Genomic DNA, 21316 nt, shown 5'->3' with positions numbered 1-21316 from the left:
TCCTGTCACATGACCTTATGAACAGTCGCTGGCATTCGAAGAGTTGAACAGTTCTTCTCTCTCCTCTCTCTCACTCCGGCAGAGGTGCCCGACACACCCCATTTGCCCACTCCCCCTAAGCTTATAGACTTATAGACTGGCACGGTGGTGCAGCGGGTAGAGTTGCTGCCTCACAGAGCCAGAGACCCGGGTTCGATCCCGACCACGGGTGCTGTCTGTATGGAGTTTGCACGCTCTCTTGGATTTTCACCGAGATCTTCGGTTTCCTCCCACACTCCAAAGACGTACAGGCTTGGTGTAAATGTAAAAATTGTCCAGTAGGATAGTGATAATGAAACTAAACTAAACTTAATATGTTGGAAGCTGAACCATCAGTTCAATCAGATAAAACCCCCTGCCCTCATTTAACCCTCTCGTAGAGTCATAGATTGAAACAGTGTGGTAACAGGCCCTTCAGCCCAACTTGCCCACACCGGCCAACATGTCCCACTCACACTAGTCCCACCTGCCCGTATTTGGCCCATATCCCGCCAAACCTGTCCTATCCATGTACCTGTCTAACTGTTTATTAAATGTTGGAATAGTCCCAGCCTCACCTACCTCCTCTGGCAGCTTGTTCCATACACCCACCACCCTTTGTGTGAAAAAGTTACCCCTCAGATTCAGATTAAATCTTTTCCCCTTCACCTTGAACCTATGTCCTCTGGTCCTCGATTCACCTACTCTGGGCAAGAGACTGTGAATCTACCCGATCTATCCCTCTGTTTCTTAAACTTTGGGATAGTCCCTGCCTCAACTACATCCTAGAAACATATAAACATAGAAAATAGATGCAGGAGTAGGCCATTCGGCCCTTCGAGCCTGCACCGCCATTCGATATGATCATGGCTGATCATCCAACTCAGTATCCTGTACCTGCCTTCTCTCCATATCCCCCTGATCCCTTTAGCCACAAGGGCCACATCTAACTCCCTCTTAAATATATCCAATGAACTGGTCTCAACTACCTTCTGTGGCAGAAAATTCCACAGATTCACCACTCTCTGTGTGAAAAATGTTTTTGTCATCTCGGTCCTAAAATATTTCCCCTTTATCCTTAAACTGTGACCTTGTTCTGGACTTCCCCAACATCGGAACAATCTTCCTGCATTTGGCCTGTCCAACCCCTTAAGAATTTTGTAAGTTTCTATAAGATCTCTTCTAAATCTTCTAAGTTGTAGCGAGTACAAGCCGAGTCTATCCAGTCTTTCTTCATATGAAAGTCCTGACATCCCAGGGATCAGTCCGGTGAACCTTCTCTGTACTCCCTCTACGGCAAGAATGTCCAGCCTGCCTGTCCAACCCCTTAAGAATTTTGTAATCGTCCTCTGGCAGCTCGTTCCATACACCCACCACCCTTTGTGTGAAAAAGGGTGCATTATGACTATAGTTTCTGACTTGTCATCAGTAAAACTACAGAGGAGTTTTTCTATGAATCATGTTACCAGCTCAATAGGGAACTTCCATGCCACAACTCTGAGAATTAGTGCCTACTGAACATCTTTCTTCTCCCTGCCCCCCGCCACCCCCCATCAGTCTGAAGAAGGGTTTCGGCCCGAAACGTTGCCTATTTCCTTCGCTCCATAGATGCTGCTGCACCCGCTGAGTTTCTTCAGCATTTTTGTCTACCTAATGAAGGCTTGTTTGATTGAACAGTCTTGACTCAAGCTCAAGTGGTATATTCGCAAAGTCTCCCTCCCGCTCCCCACAGTGGAGCTTGATAGATTCTCGATTAGTGAGGGCATCAAACATTACAGAACACAGAACAATGGGGTTGAGAGGGAAAGATTGATGAGCCATGATCGCATGGCGCTGCTGGAGTAACTCAGCGGTTCAGGCAGCATCTCTGGAGAAAAAAAGATGAGAGGTGTTTTGGGTCTTCAGGAAAAGTGTTTCCTCATCTCCGTTCTAAATGGCTCACCCCTTATTCTTAAACTGTGGCCCCTGGTTCTGGACTCCCCCAACATCGGGAACATGTTTCCTGCCTCTAGCATGCCAATTTGCACATGCACCAAGCCAATCCGCCTACAAGCCTCTACGTCCTTGGAGTGCGAGAGGAAACCGAAGATCTCAGGGAAAACCCACGCAGGTCACGGGGAGAAGGTACAAAGTCTGTACAGACAGCGTCCGTAGTCGGGATCGAACCCGGGTCAAAGTGTTTGGATTCTACTCCCAACCCACCTACTCTATCATGTTTATGTTTATAGATACAGCATGGAAACAGGCCCTTCGGCCCACCGAGTCCACGTCGACCATCGATCACCCATTCACACTAGTTCTATGCTATCCCAGTTCCCCAACCCACACTATAGGGGCAACTTACAGAAGCCAATCAACCTACTAACATCCACGTCTTTGGGATGTGAGGGGGAAACCGGAGCACCCGGAGGAAACCCACGCGGTCACGGGGAGAAAGTGAGATCTCTGTACAAACAGTACCCACAGCCTGTACGTGATGTATATCCTCCCCAAACAGTAATCAGGTGGCAGGAAGGAGCATACATCCTTGGTCGGCACGCTGCTGCAGCGGGTAGAGCTGCTGCCTCACATCGCCAGAGACCCAACTTCAATCCTGACCTCGGGTACTGCCTGTGTGGAGTTTGCACGTTCTCCCTGTGACCGCGTGGTTTTCTTCCCGGAGCTCTGGTTTCCTCCCACACCCCAAGACGTGCGGGTTTGTAGGTTAACCGACCCTCTGTAATTTGCCCCCTAGTGCGTAGGGAGTGGATGAGAAAGTGGGATAACATGGAACTAGTGCGAATGGGTGATCGATGGTCGACGTGGAATCGGTGGGTCAAAGGATAGACACAAAACGCTGGAGTAACTCAGCGGGTCAGGCAGCATCTCTGGAGAAAAAGGATGGGTGACGTTTCGGGTCAGAACCCTTCTTGGGTGTCAAAGGTCCAGTTTCAATCTAATGCCCCTGTCCCACTTAGGAAACCTGAACGGAAACCTCTGGAGACTTTGCGCCCCACCCAAGGTTTCCGTGCGGTTCCTGGAGGTTGCAGGTGGTTGCCGGAGGTTGCAGGTAGTGGAAGCAGGTAGGGAGACTGACGAAAACCTCCGGGAACCGCACGGAAACCTTGAGTGGGCCGCAAAGTCTCCAGAGGTTGCCGTTCAGGTTTTCTAAGTGGGACAGGGGTATTACAATTCAATTCAATTCTCACACTAAGGAGTGCAGGGCAGTAACTCTGGAAGGCAGTATTCTATGTGTTAATCAAGTAGGGAAGAATGATTACAAGAACAGATTTGTAGAATACATTTGTGATTGTTTCCTGAAATAACATGTACAGCAGCCGGGAGAGATGAACACAATGCTAGGACTCCGGTAATGGGTTCTGTGTCAAGTTTAATAAAAGACATCAGGGTTGGAGATCTCATGAGAAGATTACAGCACGATAGAACGTTGCAGTTAGCACGCGTAAGAATCTAGGCTCAGAACTCGGAGTATTTAACTTAATTGAGAGCATTTACAACGGAACAAAAGGAGAACTGGCTAAAATAAACACAGCAAATAGGCAAGATAAGAGAGTTGGCACACGGTCGCAAGTTTTAAAGAGGTATTTTAACCAGTAAACATGTTTGAATTTTTCCAAGAGTTACCAGGTTTCACGGGTACCTGCAGTTAGCGCCACGAGACCTGATATACCCGCCTCGCATCCCTCCCCACCCATCATCCATCCCGTAATTAGATTTAACTCCAAAGTTGTGTTGCACCATACTATCCTTGTAATAAATCAATGAATGGTCTCCATGTCTTCGAAAAATGCTCAGGTTTTTCTGCTAAGACAAGTCTAATATCTGGAAGTCCAGATACATGAAGAAGGGTCTCAAGCCGAAACGTCACCTATGCCTTCTCTCCAGGGATGCTGCCTGTCCGGCTGAGTTACTCCAGCATTTTGTGTCTATCTTCGGTTTAAACCAGCATCTGCATTTCCTTCCTACACCAATATCTCTTTTGTTTCCTAGGTCTCTATATCTATTTCACTTGGGATCAACATGTCACTTGTTTAACATGTGATGACGGATACATACCACGTGACGACAACAACACGTGTGTCGGTGAGTTTCAAGATTTGTTTTAAGATATGGTTTCCAAAAACGTCACATTATTCTCAGTTCAATCTTCATGTTCTAGAGTTGATGCCTTAGTCACCTTGAAACATTATTTTTTATTGTTGACCTGTCTGGGCTTGACTTTTAATTCAAATCACATAAAAGCAAGCCGGGCCTATCTAACTTCAGATGCACAACAGCCTGGATTACTCTCCCTCTCCCCCCCCCCCCCCCCCTCCCCCTCTCCCTCTCTCTCTCTCCCCTCTCTCCCTCTATCCCTCTCTCCCTCTCTCCCTCTCTCCCTCTCTCCCCCTCCCTCTCCCTCTTCCTCACCCTCTTCCTCACCCCATCTCTCTTTTACGGCTCGATTGTAATCATGTATTGTCTTTCCGCTGACTGGTTAGCACGCAACAAAAGCTTTTCACTGTACCTCGGTACACGTGACAATAAACTAAACTAAACTGAACTGAACTGAACTGAACTAGACTAAATTAAACTAAACTAAATCAAACAAGTGCTGGTTACTGAGAGAGTGACTGCATTAGATTTCTTCAGTCAGAGGGTGGTGAATCTGTGGAATTCATTGCCACAGACGGCTGTGGAGGCCAAGTCAATGGATATTTTTAAGGTGGACATAGATAGATTCTTGTTTAAGAAGGAACTGCAGATGCTGGAAAATTGATATACGTAAATGAAGAAGGGTTTCGGCCCGAAACGTTGCCTATTTCCTTCGCTCCATAGATGCTGCTGCACCCGCTGAGTTTCTCCAGTATTTTTGTCTACCTTAGATAGATTCTTGATTAGTGCGGGTGTCAGGGGTTATGGGGAGAAGGCAGGAGAATGGGGTTAGGAGGGAGAGATAGATCAGCCACGATTGAATGGTGGAGTAGACCTGATGGGCCGAATGGCCTAATTCTGCTCCGAGAATGTATGAACATTAGCTAAGATATTGCGTGGTGAATTGCACGAGAGGACGTCAGCCTGGGCTCTGCTCATAGCGTTTTCTCTCTGTCTCAGATAAAGATGAATGCCACGAAGGTCTGTGTGGCCCTAATGCAGCCTGCAGAAACACAATGGGAGGTTTCCACTGCAGTTGTATCAGGGGATTTGTCCCGACATTCAACCAGCCACTGAATAATAGGACAACATCCTTCTGTGTTGGTGAGTGGGAATGAAATGTCACTGTCTCTTGCTCAGGGCTGCGTACAGCCTCATTTCATTGTTTTGTACAGTTAATAGATAAAGGACAATTGACAATAGGTGCAGGAGTAGGCCATTCGGCCCTTCGAGCTAGTACCACCAATGATCATGTCTTAGTACCCCGTTCCTGCCTTCTCCCCATATCCCCTAACTCCGCTATCTTTAAGAGTTCTATCTAACTCTCTCCTGAAAACATCCAGAGAATTGGCCACCACTGCCTTCTGAGGCAGATAATTCCACAGATTCACAACTCTCTGGGTGAAAATGTTTTTCCTCATCTCCGTTCTAAATGGCTTAGCCCTTGTCCCTAAACTGTGGCCCCTGGTGCTGGACTCCCCCAACATTGGGAACATGTTTCCTGCCCTTGATGGAGGAGACTTGATGGGCCGAATGGCCTAATTCCGCTCCGAGAACTTGCGCTAAAATCAACTAAAGATGCTGCGTGAAGTGAATTGTATGAGAGAACGTCAGCCTGTGCCCTGCTCTCTGTCTCAGATAAAGATGAATGCCGTGACGGTCCTTGTGGCCCCCATGAAGCTTGCATTAACACATTCGGAGGTTTCCACTGCAGTTGTTTGAAGGGATTTCACCGGATATCAAACCAGCTGGAAAATAGGACGGTGTCCTTCTGCATAGGTGAGTGGGAATGAAAGGTCACTGTCTCTTGCTCAGGGCTCCATCCAGTCTCACGTCAAGTCAAGTCAAGTCAAGTGAGTTTATTGTCATGTGTCCCAGATAGGACAATGAAATTCTTGCTTGCTGCAGCACAGCAGAATATTGTCAGCATAAATACAGAACAGTTCAGTTCAATATACACATAAATAAGTGTGTATAATTTGAGTATAGGAGCAGGGAGGTTCTACTGCAGTTGTACAGGGTCTTGGTGAGACCACACCTGGAGTATTGCGTACAGTTTTGGTCTCCTAATCTGAGGAAGGACATTCTTGCCATAGAGGGAGTACAGAGAAGGTTCACCAGACTGATTCCTGGGATGGCAGGACTTTCATATGAAGAAAGACTGGATAGACTCGGCTTGTATTCGCTAAAATTTAGAAGATTGAGGGGGGATCTTATAGAAACTTACAAAATTCTTAAGGGGTTGGACAGACTAGATGCTGGAAGATTATTCTCGAAGTCCAGAACAAGAGGTCACAGTTTAAGGATAAGAGGGAAGTCTTTTAGGACCGAGATGAGAAAATCATTTTTTTACACAGAGAGTGGTGAATCTGTGGAATTCTCTGCCACAGATGGTAGTTGAGGCCAGTTCATTGGCTATATTTAAGAAGGAGTTAGATGTGGCCCTTGTGGCTAAAGGGATCAGGGGGTATGGAGAGAAGGCAGGTACGGGATACTGAGTTGGATGATCCGCCATGATCACATTGAATGGCGGTGCAGGCTCGAAGGGCCGAATGGCCTACTCCTGCACCTATTTTCTATGTCTATGTTTCTATAAGCAGATAAATTGCAATAGGCTGTTATAGTTCAGAGTTTGTTTGATGGCTAGTTTAATAGCCTGATTGCTATGGGGAAGTAGCTAATCCTGAACCTGGATGTACCAGACTTCAGGCTCCTGTACCTTCTACCTGAAGGCAGCAGAGAGATGAGTGTGTGGCCAGGATGGTGTGGGTCCTTGATGATGCTGGCAGCCTTTTTGAGGCAGCAACTGCGATAAATCCCCTCGATGGAAGGAAGGTCAGTGCCGATGATGGACTGGGCAGTGTTTACAACTTTTTGTAGCCTTTTCCTCTCCAGGGTGCTCAAGTTGCCGAACCAAACCACGATGCAACCGGTCAGCATGCTCTCTACTGTACACCTGTAGAAGTTAGAGAGAGTCCTCTTTGACATACCGACTCTCCGTAATCTTCTCAGGAAGTAGAGGCGCTGATGTGCCTTTATAAATGCATCAGTGTTCTGGGACCAGGAGAGATCTTCGGATCTTGTTTTATATAGCTGTTTAGTTTAGTTAAGTTTGGTTATGGTGGGTTAAGTTTGGTTTAGTTTAGTTTAATAGTTTAGTTTTGTGGTTTAGTTAAGTTTGGTTTGGTTTAGTTTAGTTCTTTACGAGTTTGCACGTTCTCCTCGTGACCGCATGGGTTTTCTCCGGGTGCCCTGGTTTCCTCCCACACTCCAAAGACGTGCAGGTTTGTAGGCTAATTGGCTTTGGTAAAAATTGTAAATTGTCCCTGGTGTGTGTAGGATAGTGCGGGGGGGATCGCTAGTCGACACGGACTCGGTGGGCTGTTCCCGCCCTGTAGCTCTAAACTAAACTATGTTTGGATGTGCGAAGGGCCAGGATTCAACCTGTGGCGACTGAAGCGCTCACTCTTTAATCAGCGGGTGGTGAATCTGTTGAATTCATTGCCACAGAAGGCTGTGGAGGCCAAGTCAATGGATATTTTTAAGGCAGAGATAGATGGATTCTGGATTAGAATGAGTGTCTGGGGAGAAGGCAGGAGAATGGGGTTAGGAGGAGGGATAGATCAGCCATAATTGAATGGCAGAGTAGACTTGATGGGCCGAATGGCCTAATTCTGCTCCTATCACTTATGACCTTATGACTCTTGTTCTATAGATATAAACGAGTGTGAGTCTAGCCCATGTGGGCCCATGGCTGCCTGTCACAACACTGAGGGCAGTTTCTACTGCTCCTGCAATAAAGGATTTGACGGTGATTGTAAATTAGCCAACTCCTCTATGTTGTGCTGCAGAGGTAAGCACAGTAATACCCTTGGCTACTGGGTCTTCCTCTTTCACCCGCTGCCTGGATCTTATCTCTTATCTCTTTTCCTGTTGCATCAGTAAAACTACCAACTCCATTTGCTCAAAGCCATTCAACACTTCATCCACTTGGGCGGTGTGGTTTATTAATATATCATCAACATTTTTTGTCAATAATTAAAAATAATATTTACAATACAATAAATCAAAACAGAACCCACCAATATAATACAAGACAAACAAATATCCGAAATAAACGACTATGCAACTGTGTTATTACCATATAACCATATAACAATTACAGCACGGAAACAGGCCACCTCGACCCTTCTAGTCCGTGCCGAACACATAATCTCCCCTAGTCCCATATACCTGCACTCAGACCATAACCCTCCATTCCCTTCCCATCCATATAACTATCCAATTTATTTTTAAATGATAAAAACGAACCTGCCTCCACCACCTTCACTGGAAGCTCATTCCACACAGCTACCACTCTCTGAGTAAAGAAGTTCCCCCTCATGTTACCCCTAAACTTCAGTCCCTTAATTCTCAAGTCATGTCCCCTTGTTTGAATCTTCCCTACTCTCAGTGGGAAAAGCTTATCCACGTCAACTCTGTCTATCCCTCTCATCATTTTAAAAACCTCTATCAAGTCCCCCCATAACCTTCTGCGCTCCAAAGAATAAAGCCCTAACTTGTTCAACCTTTCTCTGTAACTTAGTTGCTGAAACCCAGGCAACATTCTAGTAAATCTCCGCTGTACTCTCTCTATTTTGTTGACATCCTTCCTATAATTAGGCGACCAAAATTGTACACCATACTCCAGAATTGGTCTCACCAATGCCTTGTACAATTTTAACATTACAGCCCAACTTCTATACCCGGGTGGTGTTAGAATCCTTATTAAAGACACATTCCGCCCCCCGCGGTCCTGGAAATCCCCCGCGGTGCCCGTGGACAGCGCGTAGTCCACTTCTAACACCACCCGGGCATGGACGTTACCCCGGAATAGGGGCAGGCAGCCGGCTCGGGCAGAGCCCTCGTCTTCCTCGCCTGGCTTTAAGGTGATAGAGGCAAAGTTTAGAGGGGATGTGCAGGACACGTTTTTTTTACACAGAGGGTGGTGGGTGTCTGGAACGTGCTGCCCGGGGTGGTGTAGGCAGATCCAATAGTGGCGCTTAAGAGGCTTCTGTACAGGGGCATGGATATGCAAGGAATGGAAGGATATGGAGTATGTGCAGGCGGATAAGAGGTGGGCTTGGCATCATGTTTGGCACAGACATTGTGGGCCGAAGGGCCTGTTCTTGTGCTGTACTGTTCTATGTTCTATCAAACGTGAAGGAATTGTATTTGCATTATAAGGGCGGCTCGGTGGCGCTGCAGTAGAGTTGCTGCCTCACAGCGCCAGAGATCCGGGTTCAATCCCGACTACGGGTGCTGTCTGTACGGAGTTTGCACGTTCCCCTGCATGGGTTTTCTCCGAGATCTTCCGTTTCCCCCAACAAGCCAATGACGTACAGGTTTGTAGGTTAAGTGGTTTGGTATAAATGTAAATTGCCCCTAGTGTGTGTAGGATGGTGTCAGTTTGCGAGGATCGCTGGTCGGTGCGGACTCGATGGGCCGAAGGGCTGGTTTCCATGCTGTGTCTCTAAACTAAACTGAACTAAAATCAATTAAACTTAGGTGGACAAAAGTGCTGAGGAACTCAGCGGGTGCAGCAGCATCTATGGAGTGAAGGAAATAGGCAACGTTTCGGGCCAAAACCCTTCTTCAGATTGATGGGGGGGGGGGGGGGGGAGAAGAAAGGAAAAAGGAGGAGGAGGAGCCCGAGGGTTGAGGGAGAGATAGGAAGGGGAGGAGACAGCAAGGGCTAACAAAATTGGGAGAATTCAGTGTTCATGCCCGCAGGATGCAGGCTCCCCAAGCGGAATATGAGGTGTTGTTCCTCCAATTTCCGGTGTTGCTTGCTCTGGCCATGGAGGAGGCCCAGGACAGAGAGGTCGGATACGGAGTGGGAGGGGGAGTTGAAGTGCTGAACCACCGGGAGGTCAGGTTGGTTATTGCGAACCGAGCGGAGGTGTTCGGCGAAACGATCGCCAAGCCTACGCTTGGTCTCACCGATGTAGATCAGCTGACATCTAGAGCAGCGGATGCAGTAGATGAGGTTGGAGGAGATGCAGGTGAACCTCTGTCGTACCTGGAATGACTGCTTGGGTCCTTGAATGGAGTTGAGGGGGGAGGTGACGCTCAATTAAACTAAACTGAAATAAACTAAACTGAAATAAAATAAAATAAATTTAAATAAAATAAAATAAATTTAAAATATAATAAAATAAATTTAAATAAAATTAAATAAATTTAAATAAAATTAAATACATTTAAATAAAATTAAATACATTTAAATAAAATTAAATAAAATAGTATAAAATAAATTCAACTGTGAAGTTGCTTTTAGACCTGAATGTCTTGGTCTGGTTAGTTATTCAACATACTCATGTGTAAGAGGGAACTTCAGATGCTGGTTGACACTGGGGGTTAACATCACGTTATTCATCTCGTCCGCTTATCTATTATTCTTCATGTGTTGCAGATAAGGATGAGTGTCAGTCTGAACCGTGTGGAGATAACGCAGTCTGTTACAACACTATTGGGAGCTTCTACTGCGAGTGCGGTAAAGGGTTTTACACTGCAGAACACAGGTTCACCGACCCCAAGGAGTCTCAATGTAAAGGTGAGTCTAACCGCTGTCAGCATCTGCCCGCTCACTCGTAACATGAGGCCACCTCTCCAGTCCAGTTTCAGTTTATTGTCACCTGTACTGAGGTACAGATAAAAGCTTTTGTGTCGCGCTCTATCCAATCAGTGAAAAGGCTATACATGGTTTTACATTTGGTGTCACGGTGGCGCAGCGGTAGAGTTGCTGCCTTACAGCGCCAGAGACCCGAGTTCCATCCTGACTACGGGTGCTGTCTGTACGGAGTTTGTACATTCTCCCCGTGATCTGCGTGGGTTTTCTCCGAGATCTTCGGTTTCCTCCCACACTCCAAAGACGTGCAGGATTTGTAGGTTAATTGGTTTGGTGAAATTGCATAAATGTAAAATTGCCCCTAGCGTGTGTAGGATAGTGTTAATGTGTAGGGATCGCTGGTCGGCACGGACTAGGTGGGCCGAAGGGCCTGTTTCTGCGCTGTATCTCCAAAACTAAACTAAGCCAGCCACAGTGTACAAATACAGGATATAGGGAATAATAGGAATGAAATGCTGGAGTAACTCAATGGGACAGGCAGCAGCATCTTTGGATAGAAGGGATAGGCAACGTTTTGGGTCGAGATCCTTCTTTCAGTCTGAAGATGGGTTGAGACCCGAAATGTCGCCCATTCCTTCTCTCCAGAGATGATGCTGCCTGTCCCGCTGAGTTACTCCAGCATTTTGTGTCTAACCTCATGCTCCATATTCAGATGTCTATCTAGCCATGTGTCGATTAAACACTATCACCACTCCTGGCAGCGAGATCCAAGCCTTTTTTGATGTGATAACCTCAGCCATCAGGGCAGTGCTACACAATGGAGCTGTCGATGGGAAGAGTTTAGGGAAGGTTAATCCCTGCCTGTGTTTGCTCCGACAGACTATGATGAGTGCTACACCAGCCCAAACATCTGCGGCAGCAATGCCTCCTGCTACAACACAGAGGGGAGCTTCCACTGCCTCTGTGACAAGGGGTTCGCCCAACTGTCCGGCAAGAGGAACTTCACTGGCTACGGGGGCCGGTGCAAGGGTGAGCGATCATTCAAGAGTCCAGAGTGTTTTATTGTCATGTGTCCCAGACAGAACAATGACATTCTGACTTGCAGCAGCACAACGCAATATGGAAACAGTACACGGTAAACAGTATAATAAACGAGAAACACATGCACATGTATGTTGACTCACACACGCACACTCGCACACACACACACACACACACACACACACACACACACACACACACACACACATGGTCATGTATACACACCCACACACATGTATATGTATGTACAAACACACCCACACGCGCACCCACACACATGTATACACACACACATGTACACACACAAACACACACACTCACACTCGCACACTCACACACATACTGCCTGGAGAGGGATATATGTGTGTGCTCTTTCTTCTTTCTTTCTCTCTCTCTTTCTCTCTCTCTTTCTCTCTCTCTCTCTTTTCTCTCTTTCTTTCTTCTTTTCTTTCTTTCTTTCTTTCTTTCTTTCTTTCTTTCTTTCTTTCTTTCTTTCTTTCTTTCTTTCTTTCTTTCTTTCTTTCTCTTTCTCTCTTTCTTTCTTTCTTTCTCTTTCTTTCTCTTTCTTTCTTTCTTTCTTTTTCTTTCTTTCTCTCTCTTTCTTTCTCTCTCTCTTTCTCTCTCTTTCTTTCTTTCTCTCTCTCTCTCTCTCTCTCTTTCTTTCTTTCTTTCTTTCTTTCTCTTTCTCTCTCTCTCTCTCTCTCTCTCTCTCTCTCTCTCTCTCTCTCTCTCTCTCTCTTCTCTCTCTCTCTCTCTCTCTCTCTCTCTCTCTCTCTCTCTCTCTCTCTTTCTCTCTTTCTCTCTTTCTCTCTTTCTTTTTCTCTCTTCTTTTCTCTTTCTCTCTTTCTTTCTTTCCTTTTTCTCTCTCCCTCTCTTTCTCTCTGTCTCACCCCTCTCCCCCTCTCTCTCCCCCCTTCCTCCCTCCTTCCCCCCCTCCCTCCCTCGCTCTCCTTCTATCCCCCCCCCCCCAAGGGTGAGTTTTGTACCGTGTAGTGCAGTGTTTCAGGCTGCAGTGAGGTAGTGCAGCACCTTGTGCTTGCCTCCAGACGTGATTCAAAGCCGCAGCCATCTGCCTCAACCACCGAGACACAGCCGACACGCACTGTTTCATGATCATTGCACAAAACGCCTGCCACAAACCTCACAACAAGCTGCAGAAATGATACGGAAACCATGCAAACATGCAAACGAGAACAAATGCGACTCACAGTCCTGGTGTCAGCTGAACTTCTCTTTATAAACAAAAAGACACAAAGTTTTGGAGTACAAGACATCGGTGAGGTCTCATTTATCGTGTAGGAAGGAACTGCAGATGCTGGTTTACACCAAAGATAGACACAAAATGCTGGAGTAACTCAGCGGGTCAGGCAGCGTCTCTGGAGAGAAGGAATGGGTGACGTTTCTGGTTGAGACCCTTCTCCAGACTGAGAGACTGAGAGCATTTTGTGTCTATCTTCAGTGTAAACCAGCATCTGCAGTTCCTTCCGACAAATACATATTAGGTTTAGGTTTAGTGTTGTGGCCCGTGGCTTTCAGTCTGAAGAAGGGTCTCGACCCGAAACGTCACCCATTCCTTCTCCCCAGAGATGCTGCCTGTCCCACATTCATTGCGTTCAGTTTAGTTATTCTGCATTAGATTAGAATTAGATTCCTTTATTGTCATTCAGACCTTTCGGTCTGAACGAAATTATGTTGCCTGCAGTCATACACAGAACCAATAATAACAAAACATACAATAAACACAAATTAAACATCCACCACAGTGAGTTCACCAAGCACATCCTCACTGTGATGGAGGCAAAGTCTTAGTCTCTATTTAGAATAATTCTTGTAGTAAAGATGTTGTCAAGCTGGGAAGGTGTCGAAAATATTTACGGGGATGTTGCCAGGACTTGAGGGTGTGAGCTACAGGGAGAGGTTTGAGCAGGCTGGGACCCATGAATCCGAGAGAGCCCACCCCCCCTTTCATCAAGTGGACCTCTGAACGAAAATATGATTGCCTGAGGTCAGACAGGGGAAACAATAAGTAACAGAGAAACATACACTCGAAACACATTATAACACAAATTAACATCCACCACAGTGAGTTCCACCAAGCACATTCCCTCAACTAGGATTGGAGGAAAGCGCTGGAGGATGAAGGTGTACAAGATTAGGAGGTGCTGGTGGAGTCAAGGGATATGGAGAGAAGGCAGGCACGGGTTATTGATTTGGGACAATCAGCCATGATCACAATGAATGGCGGTGCTGGCTCGAAGGGCCAAATAGCCTCCTCCTGCACCTATTTTCTATGTTTCTATGTTTCTATGTTTCTATGAGGGGAAGAGATAGGGTGAGGACAACCACAGTGTATCGACACAGGACAAAGGGAACAAGATAATGTCCAGTAAAGTCCAATTAGATAGCCCAGTAAGGTAGATAGTAGGTAGACAAAATGCTGGAGAAACTGAGCGGGTGCAGCAGCATCTATGGAGCGAAGGAAATAGGCGACGTTTCGGGACGAAACCCTTCTTCAGACTGCAGAAGGGTTTCGGCCCGAAACGTTGCCTATTTCCTTCGCTCCATAGATGCTGCTGCACCCGCTGAGTTTCTCCAGCAATTTTGTGTACCTTCGATCTTCCAGCATCTGCAGTTCCTTCTTGAACAAGGTAGATAGTAGCTCAGGACTGCTCGCTCTGTAGTTGTTGATAGGGACTGTGGGCAATTTTACAGAAGCCAATTAACCTACAAACCTGCACGACTTTGGGAGTGTGGGAGGAAACCGGAGCACCCGGAGGAAACCCACGCGGTCACAGGGAGAACGTACAAACTCCGCACACACACACACACAGCAGCCGAGGTTGGGATCGAACCCCGGGTCTCTGGCGCTGGTGAGGCAGCGGCTCTACCCGCTGCGCCACTGAGCGCTGTGGGGCACCAGAGCGGCAACAGAACCAGGCAGACTGGTCCCAAACTCCGGGTCGAGATGCCCGAGAAGCGGTATCAACATCGACTAGCCTAACATCAAGTAACCCTTGCTTTCCCTCTCTCCCCATCCCCTCCCCCTTCCCAGTTCTCCCACCAGTCTTAATGTCTCCGACTACATTTTATCTCTGTTTGCTTTGTTGTCAACTTCTCCCAATTAACAATGATCTATTCTACATTTTCCTTGATCTCCATCCCCTTGGTCCTGTTTTCACACCTGACACTTCCTTATCTATGTACCACCCATTCCCTTGACATCAGTCTGAAGAAGGGTCTCGACCTGAACCATCACTCATTCCTTCTCTCCAGAGATACCGCCTGTCCTACTGAGCTACTCCAGCTTTTTGTGTCCATCTTCTCCTGAACCCTTTATCCATGTTTATCCCGTCTTGAATATCCACACTGTCTACCTTCAAGATACATTTGTTTGAACTCCATAGCCCCCTCCCATCATTGACTAGGGGAGAGAAATTGGTCAAAAATTAAGACAAGACAATTAGGGCAGCACGGTGGCGCAGCGGTAGAGTTGCTGCCTCACAGCGCCAGAGACCCCAGTTCGAACCTGACCTTGGGAGCTGTCTGTACGGAGTTTGCATGTTCTCCCCGTGACCGTGTGGGTTTTCTCCGGGAGCTCCGAATTCCTCCCAAGTTACTCCAGGTTTGTAGGTTAACTGAATGGAGACAAAAAAGCTGGAGAAACTCAGCGGGTGCAGCAGCATCTATGGAGCGAAGGAAATAGGCAACGTTTCGGGTCGAAACCCTTCTTCAGACTGATGGGGGGGTGGCGGGGAGAAGAAAGGAAAAAGGAGGAGGGGGAGCCCGAGGGCTGGGGGATGGGAGGAGACAGCAGGGCGACTGAGGAAGGTGAGGAGACAGCAAGGGCTAACAAGCTTGGGAGAATTCAATGTTCATGCCCGCAGGATGCAGACTCCCCAAGCAGAATATGAGGTGCTGTTCCTCCAATTTCCGATGTTGCTCACTCTGGCCATGGAGGAGACCCAGGACAGAGAGGTCGGATGGGGAATGGGAGGGGGAGTTGAAGTGCTGTCGGTTAACTGTCCTGGTGTAAATGTAAATTGTCCCTCGTGTGTGTGTGTGTGTGGTGGGATAGTGCTAATGTGCGGGGCTCGCTGGTCGGTGCGGACTTGGCGGGCCGAAGGGCCTGTTTCCGCGCTGTATGAAACAGATTTGTAACAGATTTCTTTGTTCATTGAATCGTTTATCGAGAGCCCGCAACGTTCAATATGCAGGGAACAATATTGGTATGTTGGTATCGAAGACAGGCACAAAATGCTGGAGTAACTCAGCGGGACAGGCAGCATCTCTGTAAAGAAGGAATGGGTGACGTTTCGGGTCGAGACACTTCTTCACAATATTGAAAATATCGGTTTCAACTCTCTTTCAGATATCAACGAGTGTCGATTGAGCCCATGTGGCCCCAATGCCAGCTGCAATAACACGGTGGGCAGTTATACCTGTGTCTGCAATCTCGGATACATTTCATCATCAGGGGGGAGCAGACTGAATCCTGTTGATGTCTGTGCCAGTAAGTACTTCACGATACACAGTTACTCCCCCCCCGCCCCCACCTCCACTTCCACTCTTACACAAGGGTGCAGGAAATATTAACTTTAGTTTTGTGCAGGAAGAAACTGCAGATGCTGGTTTAAACCGAAGCTAAACACAAAATGCTGGAGTAACTCAGCGGGACAGGCAACATCTCTGGAGAGAAGGAATGGGTGCCGTTTCGGGTCGAGACCTTTCTTTAATTTTGTTTAGTTTGTAGATAAAGGGCAGTTTAGTTTAGAGATACAGGGCAGAAACAGGCCTTTCGGCCCACCGAGTCCGCGCCGACCAGCGATCCCCGCACACTAACACAATCCTAAACACGCTAGGGACAATTTCGATTTTACCGAAGCCAATTAACCTACAAACCTGCACGTCTTTGGAGTGTGGGAGGAAACCTGAGCACCCGGAGAAAACCCACGCAGGTCACGGGGAGAACATAGAAACATAGAAAATAGGTGTAGGAGTAGGCCATTCGGCCCTTCGAGCCTGCACCGCCATTCAATATGATCATGGCTGATCATCCAACTCAGTATCCTGTCTTCTCTCCATACCCCCTGATACCTTTAGCCACAAGAGCCACATCTAACTCCCTCTTAAATATAGCCAATGAACTGGCCTCAACTACCTTCTGTGGCAGAGAATTCCACAGATTCACCACTCTCTGTGTGAAAAATATTTTTCTCATCTCGGTCCTAAAAGATTTCCTCCTTATCCTTAAACTGTGACCCCTTGTTCTGGACGTACAGTATGTACATCCAAAGACATACTGTACAGAACGTACAGGCAGCACCCGTAGTCAGGATTGAAGCTGGGGTCTCTGGCGCTGTGAGGCAGCAACTCTACCCGCTGCAAGACTGTGCCTCCCAAATGTTGTGATCCGTTCTTATCGGGAGATATTAGGCCAGGTGACTGGCAGAGTGCTGGGTTTTAAAAGGAGGATAATTCTGCTGTTATGTTATGCAGCATTCGCTGGGAACAGAAGTACAGCAGTCCCCGTGGGTCCGGATGTCTTCATGTTGGCTGCTTGCTACATGGCACTCGCTGTATTGGATTCCATTGCATTCACTGAATTAAACTTCGTCAGCAGACGACAGAGGCTGGCTGGCTGCCTTGCCCTTTATCACTTCCTCATTCAGTGTTAGGGGCGGCACGGTGGCGCAGCGGTAGAGTTGCTGTCCCACTTCAGCCCCTGTCCCACTTAGGAAACCTGAACGGAAACCTCTGGAGACTTTGTGCCCCACCCAAGGTTTCCGTGTGGTTCCCGGAGGTTGCAGGTGGTTGCCGGAGGTTGCAGGTAGTGGAAGCCTTTCGAAAAGGATTATTATATTACCAATTGTTATCTGCATCTCTCCATTCCCAGTTCTTATGACATTATCATGACTGGGGTATGTAGTTTTGTTACAAATTTGCTGATAGCTTTTCGATTTATTATTGGATTGGTGGGGAGTTTACTGGCGGAAGATACGACCATTCTGTGTGGATTCATCTCTTTGTTTGTCCCCAGAATTTGACTGTCCAAGCCCTGTTTCTGCCAAGTGTCCAGCAGTGCCCAAGGAGGTGGGACCAATACAGGTAAGAGGTCGCTCCTTAACACTTCTTTATTTAGACTTATTTGCCGGTGTGGATGTTATCTATTGATCGCCAACTCATTCTACCTGTGGTGGCGCAGCGGCAGAGGTGCTGCCTTGCAGCGAATGCAGCGCCGGAGACACGGGCTCGATCTTGACTACGGGTGCTGTCTGTACGGGATCGAACCCATGACCTGCGTGGGTTTTCTCTGAGATCTTCAGTTTCCTCCCACATTCCAAAGACGTGCAGGTTTGTAGGTTAATTGGCTTGGTGTAAATGTAAAAATTGGCCCTAGTGTGTTTAGGACAGTGTTAGTGTGCGTGGATCGCTGGTCAGTGCAGACTCGTTGGCCTGTTTCCATGCTGTATCTCTAAACTAAACTAAATTACCTGAGAAGGTGAGAGTTTGGTTTAGTTTAGTTTAGTTTAATTTAACCCAACACCTACACGCTCTGACCCTGAAAACTTCAAACAAAGCCAGAAATCTTGGGGTCATTATGGATTCGGATTTAAATTTCGACAGTCACATCAAATCAGTAACAAAATCGGCCTACTATCACCTCAAAAACGTAGCAAGATTAAGAGGACTCATGTCAGCTCAAGACCTAGAAAAACTTGCACATCCCTTTATTACTAGCAGGCTAGATTATTGTAACGGTCTTCTTGCAGGTCTTCCTAAAAAAACTGTCAGGCAGCTACAGCTTGTTCAGAACGCTGTTGCTAGAGTTCTAACAAAGACCAAAAAATTTGAACACATTACACCAATTCTTAAATCCTTACATTGGCTCCCTGTATGTCAGAGAATTGATTTTAAAATCCTGCTGCTCACCTATAAATCACTACATGGTTTAGGACCAAAGTATATCACTGACATGCTTCCACTATATAAGCCTTCTAGACCGCTAAGATCTTCTGAGACCAATCTGTTAGTGATTCCCAGAGTAAATACAAAACATGGGAAAGCAGGATTTAGTTACTATGCAACAAATAGCTGGAATAAACTTCCTGAAGATTTAAGACTTGCCCCAACTTTGACCACTTTTAAAATAAGACTGAAAACTTTGATGTTTACTTTAGCTTTCAGCTAAATCTTAACTACATTGCACTTTTAACATTTGCACTTTTTATAATGCATTTTTAATTTTGCTTTTCTTTTCTTTTACTTCTATTTTATTTCATTTTATTATTTCATTTTATTGTATGACATGTTTTTATGTGAAGCACTTTGAGTCTGCCTCGTGTATGAAATGTGCTATATAAATAAAGTTGCCATGCCTTGCCTTGCCTTAATTTAATTTAGCTTGGCTTGGTTTGGTTCAGAGATACAGCAAGGAATCAGGCCCATAGCATCTGATCTGTATGGATAGCATGCAAATAGATTTTCACTGTACCTGTATAAGTGGCAATGATAAACTTAAACCTGAGTAGACTTAACCAGATAACCATATAACCATATAACCATATAACAATTACAGCACGGAAACAGGCCATCTCGACCCTTTTAGTCCGTGCCGAAACACTTATTCTCCCCTAGTCCCATCTACCTGCACTCAGACCATAACCCTCCATTCCCTTCCCATCCATATACCTATCCAATTTATTTTTAAATGATAAAATCGAACCTGCCTCCACCACTTCCACTGGAAGCTCATTCCACACAGCTACCACTCTCTGAGTAAAGAAGTCCCCCCTCATGTTATCCCTAAACTTCTGTCCCTTAATTCTCAAGTCATGGCCTCTTGTTTGAATCTTCCCTACTCTCAATGGGAAAAGCTTATCCACGTCAACTCTGTCTATCCCTCTCATCATTTTAAAGACCTCTATCAGGTCCCCCCTTAACCTTCTGCGCTCCAAAGAATAAAGACCTAACTTATTCAACCTTTCTCTGTAACTTAGTTGCTGAAACCCAGGCAACATTCCAGTAAATCTCCTCTGTACGCTCTCTATTTTGTTGACATCCTTCCTATAATTGGGCGACTTAAGACTTTAGAGATACAGCATGCAGACCTCTGAACGAAAAGCCTATGCTGATCACAATTAAGACGTCCACAGTGTACAGATACAGGATAAAGGGTATAAAATTTAATGCAAGACAAGCTCAAAATACTGGAGTAACTTAGCGGGTCAGGCAGCATCTGCGGAGAAAAGGAATAGGTGACGTTATGGATCAAGACTCTTCTTCAGACTGAGAGTCAGGGGAGGGGGACGGAAGAGAAAGGGAAGAAAAAACTGACCCGAAACATCACCTATTCCTTTTCCCCACAGACCCGCAGAGTTACTCCAGCACTCTGTGTCTATCAGTGGTGTAAACCAGCATCTGCAGTTCCTTCCTACACATTGTGAAATATAAAGATAGTTCGCAGGTCTCCCATTGAGGTGGATGGTAGGTCAGGACTGCACTCCAGCTGGTGAGAGGAGCATTCAGTTTTGTTCCCCATCAAAGTATGTTAAAGGAAATTTAACAGGTGCATCTGTTTAGTGGAAAGGTGGGTTCCAAAATGAAGGTGCGTGCGGCTTGGAATCTGCCCGAAGGGTTGGCATGAGAGTTGGTGTGAGTCATTTATCATTCAGCTGCTCTGGAAGTAAGTCCAGATGTTCATCTAACTGTATGTTTTGCAACATACAACAGTACAGCACTGCAAGAGGCCCTTCAGCCCACAGTGTCTGTGACTAGCAGGATGCAGAAGGCAATTAACCTACCAACCTGTGCGTCTTTGGAGTGTGGGAGGAAACCGGAGCGCCCGGAGAAAACCCACGCAGGTCACGGGGAGAAGGTACAGACAGCGGCCGTGGTCAGGATGGAACCCGGGTCACTGGCGCTGTGAGGCAGCAACTCTACCGCTGTGTCTCCTTGCTGCCCTAGTGTGAGGTGTATAATGGATGTAAAGTGGGATAACATAGAACGGGAGATCGATAGTCAGCGTCTGGAGAGAAGGAATGGGTGACGTTTCATAGAAACATAGAAACATAGAAATTAGGTGCAGGAGTAGGCCATTCGGCCCTTCGAGCCTGCACCGCCATTCAATATGATCATGGCTGATCATCCAACTCAGTATCCCGTACCTGCCTTCTCTCCATACCCCCTGATCCCCTTAGCCACAAGGGCCACATCTAACTCCCTCTTAAATATAGCCAATGAAAATGGCCTCAACTACCCTCTGTGGCAGAGAGTTCCAGAGATTCACCACTCTCTGTGTGAAAAAAGTTCTTCTCATCTCGGTTTTAAAGGATTTCCCCCTTATCCTTAAGCTGTGACCCCTTGTCCTGGACTTCCCTAACATCGGGAACAATCTTCCTGCATCTAGCCTGTCCAACCCCTAAGAATTTTGTAAGTTTCTATAAGATCCCCTCTAATCTCCTAAATCTAGAGAGTATAAACCAAGTCTATCCAGTCTTTCTTCATAAGACAGTC

At 46.6% G+C, this 21316-nt stretch overlaps 1 protein-coding gene across 1 annotated transcript in view; it reads left to right on the top strand.

Moving 5' to 3' along the window:
- Nucleotides 1-21316, top strand: part of LOC129714580 (adhesion G protein-coupled receptor E5-like) — a 75902-nt gene that overhangs the window by 29417 nt on the left and 25169 nt on the right. The window contains exons 2-9 of the mRNA XM_055664302.1: nt 4009-4101; nt 5113-5256; nt 5791-5931; nt 7868-8005; nt 10607-10747; nt 11642-11791; nt 16173-16313; nt 17841-17908. Coding sequence (XP_055520277.1) covers nt 4009-4101; nt 5113-5256; nt 5791-5931; nt 7868-8005; nt 10607-10747; nt 11642-11791; nt 16173-16313; nt 17841-17908 — 1016 coding nt within the window. The remainder of the gene's footprint in view (nt 1-4008; nt 4102-5112; nt 5257-5790; nt 5932-7867; nt 8006-10606; nt 10748-11641; nt 11792-16172; nt 16314-17840; nt 17909-21316) is intronic.

The sequence above is a fragment of the Leucoraja erinacea genome, chromosome 39 (assembly GCF_028641065.1).
Source record: "Leucoraja erinacea ecotype New England chromosome 39, Leri_hhj_1, whole genome shotgun sequence".
NCBI lineage: Eukaryota > Metazoa > Chordata > Chondrichthyes > Rajiformes > Rajidae > Leucoraja > Leucoraja erinaceus.
Note: the sequence above shows the minus strand (reverse complement) of the source record. Positions and strands in the feature narration are given on the sequence as shown.